The sequence below is a fragment of the Neodiprion lecontei genome, chromosome 5 (assembly GCF_021901455.1).
Source record: "Neodiprion lecontei isolate iyNeoLeco1 chromosome 5, iyNeoLeco1.1, whole genome shotgun sequence".
Classification (NCBI taxonomy): Eukaryota; Metazoa; Arthropoda; class Insecta; order Hymenoptera; family Diprionidae; genus Neodiprion; species Neodiprion lecontei.
The window spans coordinates 31299431-31319886 of record NC_060264.1 but is presented as its reverse complement, the minus strand read 5'-3'; the positions used below and the strand labels follow the sequence as shown (position 1 = coordinate 31319886).

General features: G+C 33.2%; 1 protein-coding gene across 15 annotated transcripts in view; it reads right to left on the bottom strand.

Annotated features, from left to right (window-relative positions):
• LOC107226829 (twitchin) overlaps positions 1 to 20456 on the bottom strand; it is a 76786-nt gene that overhangs the window by 31028 nt on the left and 25302 nt on the right. For 2 of the 15 annotated variants that reach the window (XM_046741283.1, XM_046741272.1), the window contains exons 29-38: positions 20008 to 20160; positions 17923 to 18108; positions 17633 to 17647; positions 16429 to 16608; positions 14190 to 14234; positions 6874 to 7021; positions 6069 to 6305; positions 5807 to 5943; positions 4587 to 4721; positions 714 to 800 (exon numbers count right to left, since the gene is read on the bottom strand). In XM_046741283.1, coding sequence (XP_046597239.1) covers positions 714 to 800; positions 4587 to 4721; positions 5807 to 5943; positions 6069 to 6305; positions 6874 to 7021; positions 14190 to 14234; positions 16429 to 16608; positions 17633 to 17647; positions 17923 to 18108; positions 20008 to 20160 — 1323 coding nt within the window. Of the gene's footprint in view, positions 1 to 713; positions 801 to 4586; positions 4722 to 5806; positions 5944 to 6068; positions 6306 to 6873; positions 7022 to 10386; positions 10429 to 11951; positions 11991 to 14189; positions 14235 to 16428; positions 16609 to 17632; positions 17648 to 17922; positions 18109 to 20007; positions 20161 to 20456 lie in introns of all 15 variants that reach the window. The other 13 variants (XM_046741284.1, XM_046741286.1, XM_046741276.1 and 10 more) reach the window with 9 other exon arrangements.

Sequence of the window (20456 nt, the reverse complement as noted above, 5' to 3'; positions counted from 1 at the left end):
GCGGAAATATGGCGTCCTGTGATTTGGTGCTAAAAGACTTCAATCGAAACGTATTTAAGTATATGAGGGATTATTTGTCAAGTTCTTCACTCGATGTAACAAAATTACTGCACAGCAGCTAGCACAAGGTGTTTGATAACTTGGTACTTGCATAATTTACAGAAAATGATCAGCTGATTGTCTCTTCAGCGCCATATTGCCTTGTCTTGTTCTGATTTTTGTTCCCAATAGGTTAGGGTAGGTATATTCAATTAGCAATAGCAGAAGGAGGAGTTAGGTATTTAGTAATTCGAAAAAAGCCTTAACCCGCATCCCAAACCGCGGGAAAAACGGTTCATTGTCTGATAACGTTGCCTAAATAATTTTACACCGTTTTTTTAAAATCGAAAAGAACAAAATTTAACCTTCAACCGAAAAAAAAAAAAAAAAAAATTAACCCGCAGCGAACAATTTTGCCCTAGAGGCTTGAGACAAGGGGATCTGTTTTTTTTTTTTTTAATGGGTTTATTAGCTGAGTGAATTAGTTTATTGTTAGTTATTGACACCGATATTATCATTGTCCTTATTATGATAGTTCGAAACATAAATTGGTATAACGTGGTGATAAAAAAAAAAAAACAAAAAAAAATGAAAATGAAGCTCGAAATATTTAGCCAATTCTTATTTATGTTTTGTTTTATTTTTGATTCTTGTTTCTATTTTTTTGAGCGAACCTTCTCTTTTTCTCGTATCATTAGCGTTGGCCAGTCATCACCAATTACCTCCGGCAAGCTCGGCCTGCGCTGGATATCGAAGACGTCCTACATGCGCGATATACACACACACATAACATGTTAGTACATACAGGGAACAAAAGTTCCCATATTTAAAACCCTTGACGAATACCGATTTGCCGTGTTCAAATCGCAAGTTATTTTTATATCACATTGTCAACTAAGTTAATTTCACTTTCAAGTTCAACTCGATTATAGTAAGTTTTTTTCAAACGAAAGAAAATCTTTCGTTATTCGTTATCGAAACGGTGATTCGGTATTCCAGGGGACATTTTACTGCGACATTTTTTTTTTTTTTTTAAACTTATAGGTAATGCTTTCATTTATTTATTTGTTTTTTTTTTTTTTTTTTTTATGCATAAAATAATTTTTTTTATAGATGGTTTGTTTATATTTTATATTGGTATATTTTTTTTTAATTATATGAGCGATATTAGTGCTTTGTAATTGGCGTTTGCACAGTAAGATAGGCTTAAGTTGTATAATCGACGTGATTGTTGTGATATAAAGTGTGAATTGTAAAAAGTTTATTAAATTGATTTACTTCCATTAATTGCTTTTTTCTTTCGTTTCAAGAATTTGAATACGTACTTGATATTTCCTAATTTGCCTTTAACGTAATTCGCAATTTTATAAAGAAACTTGAAAAAATACTTTTAGAAATTTTCGGTGTGAGAAATTTTGATGAAACAGAAAAAAAATTTACGCTACGCTGAACATAGTGACCGGAACACAGGTACAGGTATTTCATGAAAAGGGTGTTTGACATCAAAAAATTTTGTTCTCGGAATGAACATTATCACATTTGACTATCTGCCTGACTGACTGTGACAACGTTAATGGTAAAAATAATTTTAGAATGAGAGATAAAGAAAGAAGTGAGACGAAGCATTATCTGTAAGTATTATATACGTATATATACATGTATTTAAATAATCTGACATGAGAAGAAAAACGTATTATATGTATCGTTTAGTTAGTGACGGACAATTTAGGATGCGGGACTGCACTTAGTTACTGCCGATACAATCTGCTTCGGATGTTCGTTGTATCTATTTTTTAATTTTCTATAGAAGAAACAAAAGATCGTTACCAGAGTAAAGTTTTAACCATACAGTAATGGTGAAAAAGAGGCGGCGACCAGGTATTATCAATAGCAATAATATTAGTTGTTTCGAAAAAACCGGACATTCAACCCAAATCGATGAAATCGCTCAGTTTGTATCGGTCAGCGTTCAGTGATTGATGGTATGAAAGATCAAAATGAAAGAAAAACAAAAAATTGAAAAAATGTAAGTGGAATGAGCCGGGGGTTTTTCGTGGCTATTAAAGATGAGCCTCCATCACGGTTAAGCTCTTAGATTCTCGTATGTAAATCGCTCAAAATCAGATGCATCAGCTTAAAGGCGTAACGTGCATGCGCGACAGCTCGAATCCGAAGTATCGACAACCAGAGAGAAATATGCTCACACTGTAACCGGATCGTAATTAACTGGTAAAGTCGTTTTCGCACCACATCTAACTCCGTGTGAATAGAATCTAGCACAACGGACATCTAACAGCTTGCGTGAAATTTTTTATGTAGCGATATTCGCGTAATTGACCGAAAACCGACGTCAGCTGATCGCCCAGAGCGCCGCCATGTTGCATCCCAAGACTAGCACGGCGTTCGATATTTGAAATTTGAAACCGTTCTTTGCTGGTCTATGGATACTACCGCTATCTAAAAATTTATGCAAAGAGCAGCAGGGCTCTTGATAAATATCTTGAAGGTACCGTCTAATGTTCGTAATACTCGTTTTAGTGTGTAAAAATCCAAAGCTGTAAAATGATCCGAGTTGTCAATTTTTAAAAATCCGCCAAACTTGGCGTTCTTAATACATATACTGAATGTATAATAAAATGTAAGTAAAAGTCAAATGTTTCTCCGCGAATAAGAAGCTGATACGTATATTATGTACCGATTTTAATCTACAAATAAATCGTGTAGGAGGTACTTCGTTTCCTGTTGCTGATGGGATTGAAAAAGCTTCGATTTCGAGGCTCGTCGAAGCTTTGTCGAAACCGGAATGAGGCTAGCTGAGGAAGCTGATCACTTATTGAAAAACGCGGCTTCTACCAAGATCGGAGATGCCGTCTGCACATGTCGGCCTCATTTCGCTGCCTGAAGCTGCACACTTAATCACTCTTCACTTCGCACACTCTCGGTTATAAATTCTTGTTGGGTATTAAAAATTAATTGATAATGTCACAGGGATTATCAGGTATATAATATCAGGTGGTCTGCACGATGGAAATTATATTTGTGTTAAGAGTTAGTTGCAAAAAGTATAAACAATCCAATGACCCTCCGTTAAGGAGGTGAAAAAATTTATTTTTCAATTTTTAATTCACGTACGTACCTAGCTGAAAACGAAAAAAATAGTATCAATAGGAAATTTGGACGAGGGTGCGAAAAGTAAAACAGACGAAAAAAATCAATAAATAATAGAAAAAACGATTATACATTTTTGTAAAATAAAAAATCGTTAGAACAAACGAATAAACAAACAAATTGTAAACAGTGAGAAAATAAAAGTTAAACAAGAAACACAATATGCAAAAGCTTGTGGACAATCCATCATTCCATTTCAGTTACGACGATGTTGCGTATAGATTAAAGTGACGAGAAAAAAATTGAATAAAAAAAAAACAAAAAAATTAAAATTAAAACATCAACGAAAAGGGTGTATAATATTTTCTTGCCCATATCACGACAGAACGCCAACGACCTGACGAATCTAAAACTCCAAGACAAAGGACTAAGAAACGAGGAGAAAAACTGCAAAGAATTATTAACTTTTTCCCGTTATTTGAACAAAACGAAAGAAACAATTCTACTCCAATGTTTTAATTTCATTTTTATGGTGTGATTCATTAGACCGAAGATGAGAATCATTAATTGACGAATTAGTGTAAAGGTAATGTGCGTATGTATAATAATAATTGGTGATTATATTTCTTAAATTTTTCTCTTTTTTTTTTTTTTTGTTTCTTTCTTATGGGAAGTCGACAAAGTTTCGTGTGAATATGTTTAATTTAACAGTGGTAACGTTCAGCGTGGTAAGTAGGTAAAGTATGAGTGAATTCGTCAATCTACTGGATACTAAAAGTTATAAAACTTGTATTAAGAGTAGAATTTGAAAGAGCACTATACGGTTGTTGGTGAGATAAAAAAAAAAATGAAATGGACTAATATCAACGCCAACTCTTTCATGGAGGCTCATCGTTTCCTATAGCGATACTTTTTAAACCCATGATATGATTGCGTTATTTTAATAATCAATTTTTAAAATCCCTTATAATCCGGGATAATGTGTTTAAGGAATGATTATTTTCAATTTAAACCAATTTCGAGTACTGATAATAAGGTGTTGAGAATTAAGATGATGAATCTTTAGGAATATTAATTAGGAATGTTTATTTAAATCGTTTTGCAATTCGACTGGATTCCTTCTACTAAACAATCGTCAATATCTTTCGTTGAAATTTTATTTTGAAACAATTTCGATAACGGAATCTCGAACAGATGTAGGACACAAAATACGAAGGGGAAGAAAGATGATTTGTTAAAAATCACCCGAGTACAACTAAATACAAATATCAACGTAGTCGGGTAAAATTTTGATGCAAAAATGACACAAATCACAAGTAACGTAACGAATAAAATGTGAAAAAAAAATAAATAAATAAACAAATACCGAGTATTTCCAGAAGAATTGCAAAACTGCATATATTTATCGATTTTGTGTTTAATTTCGTTGATTAAAAAACCTTCAACCAGCTCCAGTTAGAGTCCATTTTCTTGCCGATAGGAATACGAGCGACTTCCTCTCCTTCGGCGATGATCGCTATCTCACCATCGTCCTCATACCAGCCAGTTTCATGCGATTCGCTGCCTTTCCGTGGCTAATACAGACAGGCTATTTGACATTTTCACCCTAAGCCCGCATTGCGGTCTGCAATTTTCACCCTCAGCCATTGGCCTCAAGCGGACTGCTTGTCCTTTCAGTGATTGATAATAACGATATTCGACGAATATCACGCGAGTTCTCTTACAATAGACAATAATTTTGTCAAAGTAAATTTTGCGACACAGCGATTGATTTATATACATAAATTCGCAAGCGTCGGTTTTAAAATCCTGGTAATTTTACTTAAGGATTTTCAGCCATGTGTTTTAAATTGCCAAGTGCATTGAATTTCGATAGTATAAATTAAACCCTCGAGTAGATAAGTAATTCCCGTCACTGATATAACGAGACGTTTTTGCATACGATGCACTGTTAGTTATACGAATACGTCTCTGTTGATATGTAATTTACAACATGTTACATAGGGATTTATATACGTTAATATTTACAATAATGAGTCATCACGTTACATACACAAGGTGCAAGATTAATCAACGTATACTGTAATATGCAAAACAGTAATAACGACCAATTTTTCCAACGATAATATACAGAATTCATATGTTACCTGCCAATTTTCCTACATATTTATGTATCATTTACATGTATACATATATATGTATATTTGGATGGATCATTGTAAGTTACACATGTAGAAAATTTACATAGACGAACATCGATGCGCTTAACGGGGTTATTACGTAATGTATGATAGTTTCAGTTGGAAATTTATTTCAACGCCTCAAAATATCGATTTCAGACGTATCGTTTTTTTTTTTTTTTTTTTAACGGGGGCAAAAATAGTTGCATCGAATCGAATATAAAGTCACAAGATGAAAAAAAGTGTGGTTTGTCTGACGCGCGAGGAAATTATTGAAGAGTTTTAAGACGGCGTATGCTTTGCAACTTGGGTTCAATTAACCGTAACTTGAGTTGCGTGAGGGTTTTGGAATTTGTAATTTTTATTTTTCTATTCACCACACAGTAGCGACTCGATTACGGGGGATAAGTATAAATCTGCGATTTGGAGCAATACCGAAACGATATGAATAGTAAAAACGATGGCCGGCAGCGACTTACCTTTTCAACTTTCTTCAACGCCGGAATTGGCTTCTCGACTTCCTTGAGGTCGACTTTCTCCTGTTCGCCCTCGTCTCTGGCCCATTTTTGGTACTTCCTCTTCCTGAGCATGGCTCGGAAGTCGTTTCCACTCGCGTCTGAGTGAGAGAAAATATAGCAAATGTTTTTTTTTTTTTTTCATTTTTATTTGGATATGAAAATTCAGCCTAGACGTAGCGAAAAATCGGCGATATCTTAATTAATTAATTGATTAGTTAATTACCTCCGACGTAAAGCTGCATCTCGGCCGAATCCTCGCCGTGGATGTTGCTGATGACAATTTTGTAGGTTCCCTCATCGTTCGGCTTCGCTTTTCTCATGCAAAGTGTTATCGTGTTCGTTTCGGAGTCCGTGAGGAACTTGAAACGACCGCCTTCTATCAGCTCCGTTATTCCCTTGTAGAACTTGAACGTTGGGGCCGGATTACCTTCCACCTGTACGGTAAGGTATGCCGTCGAATCTGGAATAACGTAGTCGGAATGTCTATAAGTCGAATAACGGAGGCAAGTTGGGGATGAAACCCCGATAAACGAATTTCATTATGAGAATAAAAATTTCGTTCGTTTTCGTAGCATTTCGTTACGGCAGATTCGAATAACAAAAGCAGCGCGCTGCGGTTACTGAGCAACATGGCGTCGGACTGCATGATCAGCTGATCGATTCCGGCGAATTATGCGAACATAGAGCTAGAGGAAAATCTTGTGCAAGTTGTTAGCCTTTAATCTTCGTTCGACAAATTGATCCGGGGTAAAAAACACGAGGAGTAACTACTTTTATGACTAAATACGGGCCAGCGAATGTGGCGACGCTGCTTTGCAGGTTCGTGTGAGCAACATGGCGCCGGTCCGCGTGATCAGCTGATCGATTCCGGACAATTATGGGAACATAGAGCTAGAGAAATATCTTGTGCAAGCCGTCAGCCTTTAATCTTGGTTCGACAAATTGATCCGGGGTAAAAATCTTGAGGCACAACTACTTTTATAATCAAATACGGGCCAGCGAATATATATATAGATAAAAGTTCTCACCTTCACGGGCGGAATACGAGTCCTCGACATGGACGATTTGCGGGGGTCCACCTGGACCGATGTCTCGCAGAGGAGTGCTGGGTTCATTGATTCTATTCTCGAGATCCGCCACACTTGGTCTTCGGACGTCCGTGCTTGGACGACGACGCTGTACGCACGAACAAACATCGTTGTAAAAACCGAATAGCGAGTTAACGATTAAACGCGAATGCTGTTGTTGAAGGAAGCGACAAAAATTTTGAAAAACCAAATAAAGACATTGAATTTTCAAAGTTACATGTTTACTCAGATATTGGAAACGTTATTCACAGCTCTACGTGATACAAGGTCGACTATATCATTCAAGAATTGTATTGTACACAAAATACGTAAATTGAACAAGTACGAATATTATTTACAAAAATTGAATAATTGCAAGTATTGATTTTACTTTTAGTTCGTACAGCAGACAACAAAAATTTATTTACGAATTAAATTTTTTCTACAGAACTTTAATACGTTACGAGCTGTGTTTCTCAAGCAATTATTATATACACCTAATAATAGTATTGTTATTATTATTTTTGTTGTTCTTACAGTTGTTATATGTAGTAAATATAATATAATATAACATAATATACTGATTAGCACATAGCGATGATTAATTAAATTTGGAAGCATGTTTTAACACGTTCAAATCAAAGCTTGGTGTTGTTGTTTAGTTACAAAATGTCAGGTTTAGTCACGTGAGAAATATTTTATATATGTCGTATATTTTACATATATATAAATATTGCCCATATTTATTGTTTTGTTATCACAGCTTTTTATCGGGGATTGTGACACTGCGGATTTGTGTCACAATTATTATATTAGTTACCTCGAGTTAATTGTTTTATCATTATTATTACATTACTAACATTGATAAAAAAAAAAAAAAAGAAATTCATTAGTGACACTAAACACCGATTTAATTTTCATATACGAATCCAGAAATAAAACACAGAAATTAACGGCTTTCTGCTAGATGATTAACAAAAAGAAGACAAAAAAAAAAAAAGAAAAGAAACTCATTAACGCATCGAAAAAATTGTTCTTATTTTTCGTTCGACTGCGTGTTATCTTTTTGTGTATGAAATTCTACACTTATAGTTGTTTTGTAGTTACCAAATTTTTTTGGCTCAAGGTAAAAGGGCAATATTACGGTCATATTTTAATTCCATTTACTTCATGACGTTTTTGTTGTCGTTCAAGGTACGTATATATATATATATATCGATATTGCATAGCGTGCAAGTTGTTTGACCGTGATTTGAAAAAAAAAAAAATTTGATATGAAAAACCGAAAACTATAATAACAATTTACAGTAAGAAAGGAATGTACGTTGCCTATGATATAATTTATTTATACCGCGTGAAGGAAAAACATATATATGTAATAGTATGATGGTTAAGAAACATATAAGGTATGTTATGTAACAAGAGGATATTTTTGGATTTTTGTGAGAACATATAATATATATATATACATCAGATTTATCATGTAATATATGTTTCGATAAATATAAAGAAATGTGTAATGTGAAAGAATATAATGTATAAGTGTGCGAGGGAAAAAATGAATAATAGAAAACAATGACTGTTCTTTTCTTTCATGTGTACGAATTTATGTGAAAAACATAAAATTGATGAATAGATGTAAAGGAAGATGAAAAAAATAAGAAGAAACGTGAATAAAACGCGTGTCACATATGAGGAACAAATTCACGATTAAAAAAAAATCGTAAAATCCTCTTCAACGTATGTTAGAATGAAAAGAAATATGTGTCGTATGAAAATTTATGATAAAATATTTCGTACAATCTAAAACAATATTCAATAAATACATCGACCTGTAACTCAAATGTGACGCGAATTTTCGTAATGAATTGATTATTGGTTGTGTTAATATCAACACGGATTATATGCTTCAAATAGAAAATGGGGGAAGAAATTGTGAAATAAATAAATACGGACAATTGATACGGGTAGATGATTTATACAGATAAGAAGAGAGAAATTGTGTAGAAATAGGAAATGGCAGAATGAGAAATAAAGAGATCTGAAGAAATTAAATAACGAACGAACCGTGTAAAAATTAATTGAGTAAACAAAAATAAAAATAGTTCATTTATGTGTATATGTAGGTATATGGGTATGTATGTATTGTGAATAAGAGACGAAAATATAAGAGGATATACGTAAATAAATAATAAAAATATTCTAATCAACTGACTACGTAATTTTGTGTTACCACAATAAATACATGTAATGAATTGCGCATTTTGTGAATAGAATTGTATTATTTACGGTCAAATTTTCTAACTAAACACGTATCTGTACGATGGTTTTTTTTTTTTTCATCTTAGGTACAAGGAAAACATTGAATTAGGGTTAAGAAAAAAACAAAAATTAACGACTGTTCCTTACTAATTTTCTACTCACTACGTCCAGCAGCTAGCTCTAACATATATGTATAGGGTATGTACAAATATGACGTGTAACAGCGTGTTATCCACAATAGTTGAATTCTAATTTCGAATTTTTTTGGTGTCTTTTTTTTTTTTTTTTTTCTTTTGACTCTTCCAGGCTCAAGTCTACACATGTGCACTCTATTAAATATGTACACAAACAAAGTATCATACGTGAAATGTATTATTGACAAGAAAAAAATGACAAAAAAAAATAAAATAAAAAATGAAAAATCAATTATACTTGACAGAAAAAAAAAAAAAAAAACATATTTACAATTCTGACAATGACATGACAAAATTCGAAGAAGACAAAGAAAGAAGAAGAAGAAGAAGAAAATGTCGAACGATAGAAAATTACAAATGTGTAATAGTTGAATCATTTGTTTTTCTCGCAAAAAAAGACAAGGTAACGATTGACATATAATTCAAATCGGAATAGAATGATGAAAAAATTGTCATGTCAAAACAGTTTTAACGTATAATATCTACCAAGTCGACATACAAGTGTGAGCACGAGTATACAGGTAATATATAACATGTATACACATATAATGTCAATATTTCTGTACACCTATAAAACAATAACTAATAATATTCAATTCAAGTTCGACCATATAATTGCGTAACTATAGCGGCGAGATTGCTGTTCGATCAGTTACATCTGTAAAAATAAAAACCGTTTACAGAATAAAAAAAAAAAAAAAAGAATCGAGGAAAAATAAAGAAACACGTTCACGGGACAAATTTGACTTGATTTTAATATTGAAATATTGAAACTTGACATCGAATTAAAATGAGAAATGTTTTGATTTTCATTTAACAGCATTGTTCGAAATCTCGATCCACGGATTGTTAAATGTTGTTATGTATTTAGGTATGAGAGAGAGAGAGAAAGAGAGAGTGAGAGACAGTAGTTACGCCAATGGTAAAAACCGAATCGTAATATTACCGTTATTGTATATATAATATTTTTAAAATAAACAAGTAACTTGACCGAGAGAGCGCGTATATTTGAGCTAACCTGTTTTTCGGACTGTAGTTCACCAGGACGCCCGATCCTATTCTGTATATCCGAGAAAAAGAAGGATGAGATAATAATTTGTAATAAAAATTATAATAAACGGTGTAACGGTGGCGGTGATGGCGGGGGGGGGGGGGGGGGGGGGTGCCTGAGGATGGAAAAATGGAATGAAATAATAGTTCTAAAAGAAAATTAAACAAAAAAATAAAAAATAATATGCGCAGGTTGCATAGTGATAAATGATAAAGGTATTATATAAATTGTAAAGTATATAATGTGACCAAGTAACATATTGCATCATGGGGAAAGAAATTATAGCCTGAACGTAAGACTAAGAGATTATAAGTATATAAAAATCGCAGCTCCAAACCAATCAGCTAAAAAAAAGTTTTAGGATTATTATTATAATTTACCCATTATTAAATCATTATCATTATTATCCTCGCATTAAATCGTATTAATCCTTGCTCAAGCAATCGTATGATAATTGTGAACGCAATTTATTTTTATGCGCAAACAGGTAAATAATGTTCAAAATCGCAAAAATCGCGTTATTCGCCAAGCTTGATTATATTATATATTGCGTATGTGAGGTAGAAGTTTAAAATTGTTTTTTATTTAATTTATTTTTTTTTTTTTCTCGAATTTTGCTTGCTTTTTCCGTTGCTTTTATATTTTATTTAAATGTCATAATGCACGCCAGCTGTATGAGAATAAAACGTGAGTTTTTTTTTTTAATGTGCTTTACGGTTAAGTAAACGAATTAAGAGAAAAAGAAGAGAAAAACGCTCTTAGCCCGATTATTGCAGCCTGCAGCTCAGTCACTCCGATAATTATATTATATATAGATCCGACATTGGCAGCGAATCGTATATATATAATAATTTTACGGTGTGCCGATATATTGTGTTGTTAATTAAGTAATTATATCACCGTCTCGTTGATTCGTTTTCGCGTGAAATATTTCCCCGTCGCAAAATTTTCATTTCATTCTTATTGCAAAATGAGTTGATAATTACTATATTATTACTATGTTATAATATAATAATTAATTGAAAAAAAATCATTTTCATTTTCGTATCGATTGATTCTGACAAAAATTGACGAGGAAATAAAATCACAGAAGAAGAATCGACTCGCCGGTCGTGCTGATGTTGAGTATTTGTCATTTTATTGCAATCAAAGTGAAAAAAAGTTTGGTAATTGTTTTGGTGCAGGAGGTAAGAATAAATAATCATTTTTTAATATGAATTCTATAGAAGCGAAAAGAAAGATGATGACGAATGATGATAAAAGAGAGTGAATAAGAGATAGGTAGATAAATAGTGTGAAAAAAATAAAATTAACAAATATAAAAGTGATGATGAAAATCCAATGTAAGAAAATTATAAATTGCAAAAAAAAAAGGATTTTTCATTTTTCTTTTTTTTCAAACTGCAAGTGATGATAATATAATAATGATATTTATATATATATTTATTTATATATATATATATATATATATATATTTCTTCAATATATATGTATATATAGGTCAGTTTTGTGTTAGCGAACACAAATCTCACCTTGGCGTCTAACACCTCGCCTGGACGTAATTTTCCAACCTGCACAAATCAGATATAACGATGAACCACCAATGTAAAAAGAATGTGATTTAATGGTATTTGTGTGTTTAAAATTTTTTTTTTTGTTTTTTTTTTTTTTTTATTTTAAATTTGAAAAAAAAATTTTGTATCGTTTTTTTTGGATTCGTACTTTTTTCGTTTTTATTCGGTTAGTATAACCTGCCGATATCATCTCCGTATTCATACCTATTTCGATAACTTATTCTGTTTTTTTTTTTTTTTGACGACAATTATAATTTAACCCAACCGTCGACGAGGTGAAGTGAACTATAATCGAATAATTTTCTAACCGCAACTGTGTGATCGATTCATTCGGCAATTATTAGAAATTGCAATGACCGTATAATTAATGATAAGCATTTTTTTCTATCTTTTTTTTTAATAGGTATTGTATAAGTGTATATATATAACGGATGCGGATCGTTGGATTTGAAGGGATAAAGAGACGTCACAGATGATTTGATATAATAACGGCACGATGGATATTTCGATATTGGGAAACGAAAGTTATGTGCATAGTGTAATGTGAAGATTACGATTTTAAAACATTATACAGAGTGAGTAGCTAACGGTCGAATGATCTAACGCGCATGCGCTGCAAATTCTAGAACAAAAGCAGTTCCTTAGTCAGGTTGACCAACCGTCATATGTTCAAACGACGGCTCGCCGCGACGTACGTAACCACAAAAATGTTGGTCATCCTGAAAAAACAACTGCTTCTGTTGTAGAATTTTAGCGCATGCGCGTTAGATCATTCGTCCTTTAGCCACGAACTATGTAACACGTAGGTAGTATAACACCTACGTAAACGTACCATCAATACCTGTGGTTCGCTATTATGTAATTTACCGTACAATATTAACAATGTAACATACAAGGACATGGACAATAATTATTATTATTGTATATACCCGCATGAAAAATTGGGTGATTATATTTTTAATGCAAATCGCATAACGTGTAATTTGCAGTATAGGTGCATATATGTTTCAGGCATTATCTGCTTAGTATCATTATAATTTTATATCAGTCCATAACCATAACCATCGCCATTGCACGAGACCATATTATCATATCTATATAAATTTCACTTTCGGCTTCTCTCTTCGATCGATAAACGATTACAGAAAATTTGTAAGTTTTTTTTTGTTTTTTCGCTTTTTTTTGTGCTGTGAAACAGTTTTGTATAATTGGCATTATTTCCGATCGAACAGTTTAGCCGTGTACACAATATTTGTTGTAAATATAACATCCATTGACAAGTGGCACCGTGTTTGTCTATGGTGCCAAGTGGAACTTTGCCAAAAACCATTGTCAAAAGGGAAAAATTTATTTCGTATTACTCATTTATCGAACTGCTAGATGAACCAGCATTGAAGAATCTGCTACACTTGGCACCGCGGACTCTCACCATTTATACGCGTCATGCAATGAGACATTAGCTGCATTAGACGAAATAATAATACGAATAGTGAAAGTATATCAATAAAAATAGTGTAGAGTATTATATAATTGGCACTGCAATAACAGCAAACTTTTTTTTTATTCTTATACAACGTCCGTAATTTTCGGTAACGTATAATTTAGTGACGATAGAATTTTGTGAAAAATTAAACAGATAGAGAAACGTTTATATGCAAAGTAAAATTGATGATGTAAAATGCGAAAACATCTATTTCGTTAAAAATAAGAAATGGTAAATGAAAGTTTAAATAATCATTGATCATATACTGTATACACATTGTGTAAAGTATACGGGAAAAAAGCGTGGAATATACTGTTAGATAGATTATTAAAAAATGCTAACCAATCGGAAAAACAAACGAGAGAAATTCATTCAGAAAATTAAGTATTGCTGATATTGGAGTAGTCGATGTAAAATAATAATCATGATTATATTATTATGCATAACGGAATAAAAAACCCCGAAAGATCGATGAACCTGTGAGATAAAGTCGGTTGAAAAAAGGTTACTCCAGGCAAAAATAATCTCTTCGTTGAAACTAATTAGAGACATTGAAAAGGAAGAAAAGTTCATCGTTCAGTTGTTGGGCAATTTTTTCCGTGTCTGTGCAGAGCAATGACAATATTATGTAGCGAGTGGCAGCTGCAGAATATTACGGATGAAGGAATACGTATTTAATATAGCTGAGATTCTGTAATTTATGGTTATCTCACCTTACGTTCCTCCACCACTTCACCAGGGCGCAGCTTCCTATTCTCCTATGGACCAAACGGTTATGTACAGAGCCACAGCGTGTAGTGTTACGAGTGTGCGTGTGTGTTTTCTATGTTAACTTGGACAAGAACTGAAGTTATACTATTATTAAATCGGGATATACTTTGTCTACAGGGGCGGCGGCGTTCGGGGTTTTCGGGATTATGTAGAAAATACTTTGCCTGCAGCAACGAATCGTGAAACTTTCACATCAATCTATCGAAAGCGGCTTGAAATTCGGAAAAATGCGATCAAAATTGATTGGCAGTTCGATTCGCGTTTGAGGAGTAAAGTAAACACAAACATGGCACCACGACACTGCACGAACGAGAATTATTTCCGCGTAACTCGGAATGGCTTCTCTCTCAAATCCGACGTATGTAAACATTTTCAACCGTGCCGGCACCAACGATACGGCAGGAGTAAGAATTTCCGCTGAATCGAGAATCTGTCGCGAGCAACTGAGAGCCAAAGTGACGAGGTGGACCGCGCTTCCGAAACTGAGACGGCCGAATCAACTACTAGCGCCACCATTGAACCGACGGCTTTGGTGCTCACTAAATGCCGTCAAACGCATGATGTGTAGCTATTTCTCCGATTAGAACTTATATACAATAGTATAATATTTGAATTTCACTAGGGGGTGAAAGTTTTACGATGCGGTTGGCCAATACAGGTGTGGTAAAAGTTTCGTATAATGGTTTTGCGGCACTGCACAAATGACGTCACAACATATATGTGGATTAAGTTAAAATCTTCAAACTGACGAATCATCGTCAGTGCAAACTACAGTACTGTTTCTTTTTACAAAAGAAATGTAAAATAAAAAAAAAAATATATATATATATTCACAATCAATGATTATTCTAAGAACTTGTAGAACACGAAACGAAACGAACACAAATCATAAATCCGTATACCAATTGTATATCCTTGAGAGCGAACATCGCACAGCATCCGGAACTTTTCAGCGTTCAGCTTATAGCGTACACCTATTATACGTAACCTGTGAAAATCTTAAATCTATTTTACACTTGTGCCTTGTTGAAGAGAAATTGATTTTTCGTCTCTCTGTAAAATTCAACGGTCGAAGATTTCTTGTTTTTTCATTGCTTTTGTTCTTCCTAACCTCTTTGATATTCTGCGTGTGGATTGGGTCACGTGACACGGACAATACTGTTTTTCACGGATAGCAATGACGTTACACACTGTGACGTAATAAATGGTTGATCAGGTGGGGGGGGGTTGAAAACAGGATATCAGACGTGGGGCAGGATAGAAATTTCTACCGACAAATATAACAAGGCGAAGCTGGATCTACGATTTTTACGACAAATTGGACAAATTGGACATGACGACCTATACGATCCACTCTCTACAATATTTAACATTCAAACTGATAATTACAAATATATTATTACACTATTTGGATAGATCGTGAAAGCTGTACCTTGCCTTAAACTTCACTTGATTTGATTTTTTACTTTTCTGTTTTCTTCGGTTCGAATATTTTAAAGGTATGATCCTGTTACCATTGTCATTGTTATTATTATTATTATTATTATTATTGTCGTTATTTCATTATTGGTACAGCTTTATAACCTTTTTTCTACGTTATAACAAAAGTTATAGAGTGGGTACGACGACGTAAGATTAAAAAAAAAAAAAAAAAAGAAAAAAGAACAGAATACAAATGGAAAACAGGGTCAACGAAAATACGGTCGAAATCGCATACTCTACAAAGACAATTATTAACGGGTGAATAAAAAATATTCAATCGCTTACGAGCTCACTGCAGTCTACGGTATGTAATAACTCAAAAAAAAAAAAAAACAAAAAAAAAAAAAAAAAACGATCACAATTTATGGGGGCTGGGTACTAATCGTAATAAATTGAATGAAAAAAAGTGATAACGATAACAGTAATAATAGTATTGAAATACGTTATGCTGGTAGTTGGTAATGTACGATTTGACATGTTTTAAATATCAATAAAAAGAAAAAGAAGACGGATGCTCTTTCATTATGGTATAATAAATCTCGTTCCGTTGTTTATTTTCACTTTTCCTTTATCCTGCCTTTTTTTTTGTTTTTTTTTTTTTTTTTTAAATTTGAAGATGAAATTCGCGCCTACCAGCGTAACTTTTTCACACCTATAAACAAATACCTGTAGGAATTTTTCGGTCTTTCCGTAACATACCTCGTCAGTGATAATAAGACTGGCTCTACGTCCCAATTCCTCTGGAGGAATGAGCGAACCTCGACGACTGTTCGTCCCACTTCCGGGTGCCAGGGAGCCTTTCCTGCTCGCGTCTGGAGTCGAGTCTTTGATGACCTCGATTTTCGGCGCTTCCGGTGCTTTGATTTCCGGCAGTTTTGGCTACAATTTCAATCAGACAATCTCGTTTTTTTTTTTTTTTTTCGTCTCACTTTAAGCGCAGACTGCTGACGATGCTGACGCACACGGTGCGGAAGCGTGTTATTGCGAAAAACTGCAGAAATTCATTCCTATACGTTAGTCAATATCAGTTGAAATATTTTCGATCCATCATGGATTCGATGAAAACACTGCCAAAATAATTAAAAATAATAAAATAATAAAAAAAAAAAAAACCAAAAGCTTGATTATTAATAGGGTTGTTTATTATTTTTCGATTCACTGGAGTCGTTACGTTTCCGATTTATTGTATTACGTTTGTTGATGAAGTATCAGCTACTTGAAATTTTTTAAATCGAAGGGAAAATAAATTGAGACTGCAAATCGAACGGTGTTTCATCGAGCTGTCTAGTGGTTGAATTTGTTGTAAGGACTTACATTCAGTATCGCGAAACTAGGAGAGATAAGAAGAAGAAAAAGGTGCAGAAAGTGTGTTTAGAACCGCGCGGTTGAAGACACAAATATGATCTAAGCTTACCGAGTTAATGCCGACCCAAAAATAATCTTCATTTTGACTGGTCGTAACCGACAACCTTGCTAAATTTAATAGAACGCAATCAGTCACGTAAGTGGAAACATTAAGGATATCAGAAATAGACATTCCTAGGGTCTATTCATACCTTGCCAAACTGCACGATTTCGGATTTGGGTACTTGCGATAATTCGCTAGAATCATGAAACCGTGAATCATCCCATTTGGCTTAACGCTATTTTCACCCTTTTCGCATCTCAAGCGATCTCGTATTTCCCTCGTTGAGAAAATTTTACGTAAAATTTCGAATTAGAGGAAAAATGTTTTCGTCCCAGCGTTACGTTAGAATGAAAAAAAAAAAAAATAAAAAAAAAAAAAATTCAAAAATGAAAGGAACATAAAATCGACACCAATTTCACTCAACAAAGTATACACAAAATTACGAAGCGGCCAAGCGAAGATCTGGGATATAAAATCCTCAACTATTCGGCTTACCTTCGTATCCAATTTCTGCTCGATAGAACAACGCGCGCGCAAAATACAGAAAAATATTATTATTGGTATAAAAGATGTCCTTAAAGTTAAATCAATCACTTATTACAATAATATTTATACGTTTAAAATAATTTCAGTATCAATTAGCTAAGAGAAACTTGCTGAAATATTTAAGTACGGGAATAAATTTGAAAATTAGAAAATTGTGTAGGTATAGTCTTATTTTTTCCTCGCTTTGTGAAAAGCTTTTTTTTTCAAAAATTTCGTTTCAATATTTTTCTTAAGCTTACCTGACTCGCCGGTCTGTCCAATTTAGTTTTATCGCGAGGAACATGATCGCCAAAGTCGAATTCCTGCGGTTTTTCCAAAACAGCTCTTTCGTAATCTGGAATTTCGGGCAGCTCGTAGCTCGATGCCTTCGATTTTTCGGCAGCCTTGACTTTTTTCGCCTCGAGTTTTTCCGGTTTCTCTGTTTTCTGAATAAAATTAAATTTGCACAATTGTACGATTATATTAGCCTCGATGTATTGAACGATAGAAAATTAGTACGCTGATTTCTTTCTTTTTTTTTTAACCTGAATCAAAATAAAATCAATTTGAAATAGAAAAAATACAAGGAAAATAAATCGTATTAACCGTAATCAAAATTGTACAAAAAACGATCCGTCAACGTATGGTAAGAAAATTAAACTGGATATAAATAGATAGAAAAGAAATTTAAATTATTCATTGAACTCGAATTAATTGACGAAATGATTATTTTAAAAAAAAATGTTGATTCTCATGATATTTCGAATCAGCGAAATGTACAAACGATGTTAATTTGAAGCTAAAATCAACGCGCATAAGATCAACACTCATTGATAGGGAAGATGAGAAGAAAATTTAGCTATAAAATTATAGCTGCTTTAGAGAGTATAAAAGAAGAATAATAAGAGACACACGAAAGTATGAAAACGAAGTTTGTTAGCAGTTATACGATGGCCATCAGTAATTACGTATAATACAGACGGCATGATAATTACGTATCGAAATAACAGGCTTTAACAGATTGAATAAGAAATATTACATTATAGTATATATACATATATATATATATATATACACATAAAGTATGCATAGACGTAGAACAGAACATTAATTCAGATATAAAGAGTGAGAAATAGAGAGCCATATATAATAGAATAGATATGATAGATTATCCACAAGAGTATAATGATAATAACAATAGTAAGAATAGTAACAACATTACGCTGAAAATAGGATGAAGAGTAATTAACGGTGAACAGCGAGAGAGAGAGAGAGAGAGAGAGAGAGATAGAAATGTGTATATGCAGTACGAGAGAGAATAATTGTTTCATTGCTTACATTATTTACAATTTAAGACAAATAATGGATGGGACATAGAGTAACAGAGTAAAGTACATAGGTATAAAGGTATAGAGATCAGCGCGTAGAATTGGCAGAATTACAAATAGGATAGATCAGAATAGTTCGTGTGAATATAGGTGGTGTATACATTATATATGTATAATATAAATGCGTGTTGGTTGAAAAAGTAGAAGTATATACAAATAAAAAAAAAAAATTAAAAATTCTCTGCCGATGGGAAAAAAATGTTAAGCAATCGTAGTGAGAAGAAAAAAGTATAGAAGTAGATTGAGAATGTATAAAATATGGTAAAAATAATGTTGGAACATTTGGAAAACATGATCAAATTTTCCAGCGAGTTTCGTGGCGTTTTGAAAATGAGACGTAAAAATTGGAAAAAAAAAAAAAATTATCAAATCGCCGGTAGTAAAATTGTTTGTTGACGTTCTCTGAAAAAAAAAATCGTGTTTCATCCAGCTTAGCAATTTTGAACCGAATGATCAAAATATTTTATATTGCGCAAAAGAAAGAGACACATCAAAAATTTCCTAAGGCGTCAAAAAATCGTGGTTCAAAATCCTCAGTAAAAAAATCACATTCTTCGGTCGCTTGAAGCAAAATTCGCTTGACAAGAAAAAATCTTAGATCATCAAATTCCAAAGTATGGAGTTTTCAATTTCTTACGTAGTGTGTTTTCGCGTTGATTTACAAAAATTCAAAAAATTCGTAACGAATAAATTAGAAATTGAAACTTGTATTTAATGATTAATGCGAAAGATTGAAATTGTCATTGCGATTTGTTGTTTGATATTATTATTATTATGCAGAGAGATATATGTATATAAAAGCGCGCGATATATGTTTAAATATTCGCGTAAAGAATAATTAATTGACATAAGAAGATAGAGAGATAATTGTTTCACTCTGATTTTTATTTTTTTGTTTTTTTTTTCAACACAGAAGTGATAGAGGATAAAATATATAACCCCTGCCTCTGGGGATACCTTGAGCTCAATCGTGTCACTTTCACCTTGATCAGGCTTTGATCCACGCTTAACAGGTTTAAGTTGAAAACCTATGAAGGACTCATTTTTAACCGCTGATTTTGGCGGTATGCGAAATTTCGGTTTCACCTCCGCCGGCTTTGTTTCCTCTGTCTACATATTCACACCAAGTCAGATACATACAAATACATATAATATCACGTCGTTTCATTCGGCGATAATAATAAATTTATAAATATCGCTATTACACCTATATACTTAAATTTATAATACACGGTATAATATCTTTTTTCTTCTCTCAGATCATATGACTTTTCAATAGCTGCACGTCAAAATTCTCTTTGTACAACGCGAGCATGTTTTACGCGTTTCTTCACGCGTGTTTTTCGTACACAAAGTACCCGTTTCTGTGGCGGCCAAGTCAGTCTGCAAATGCGCATGCGTGGAGT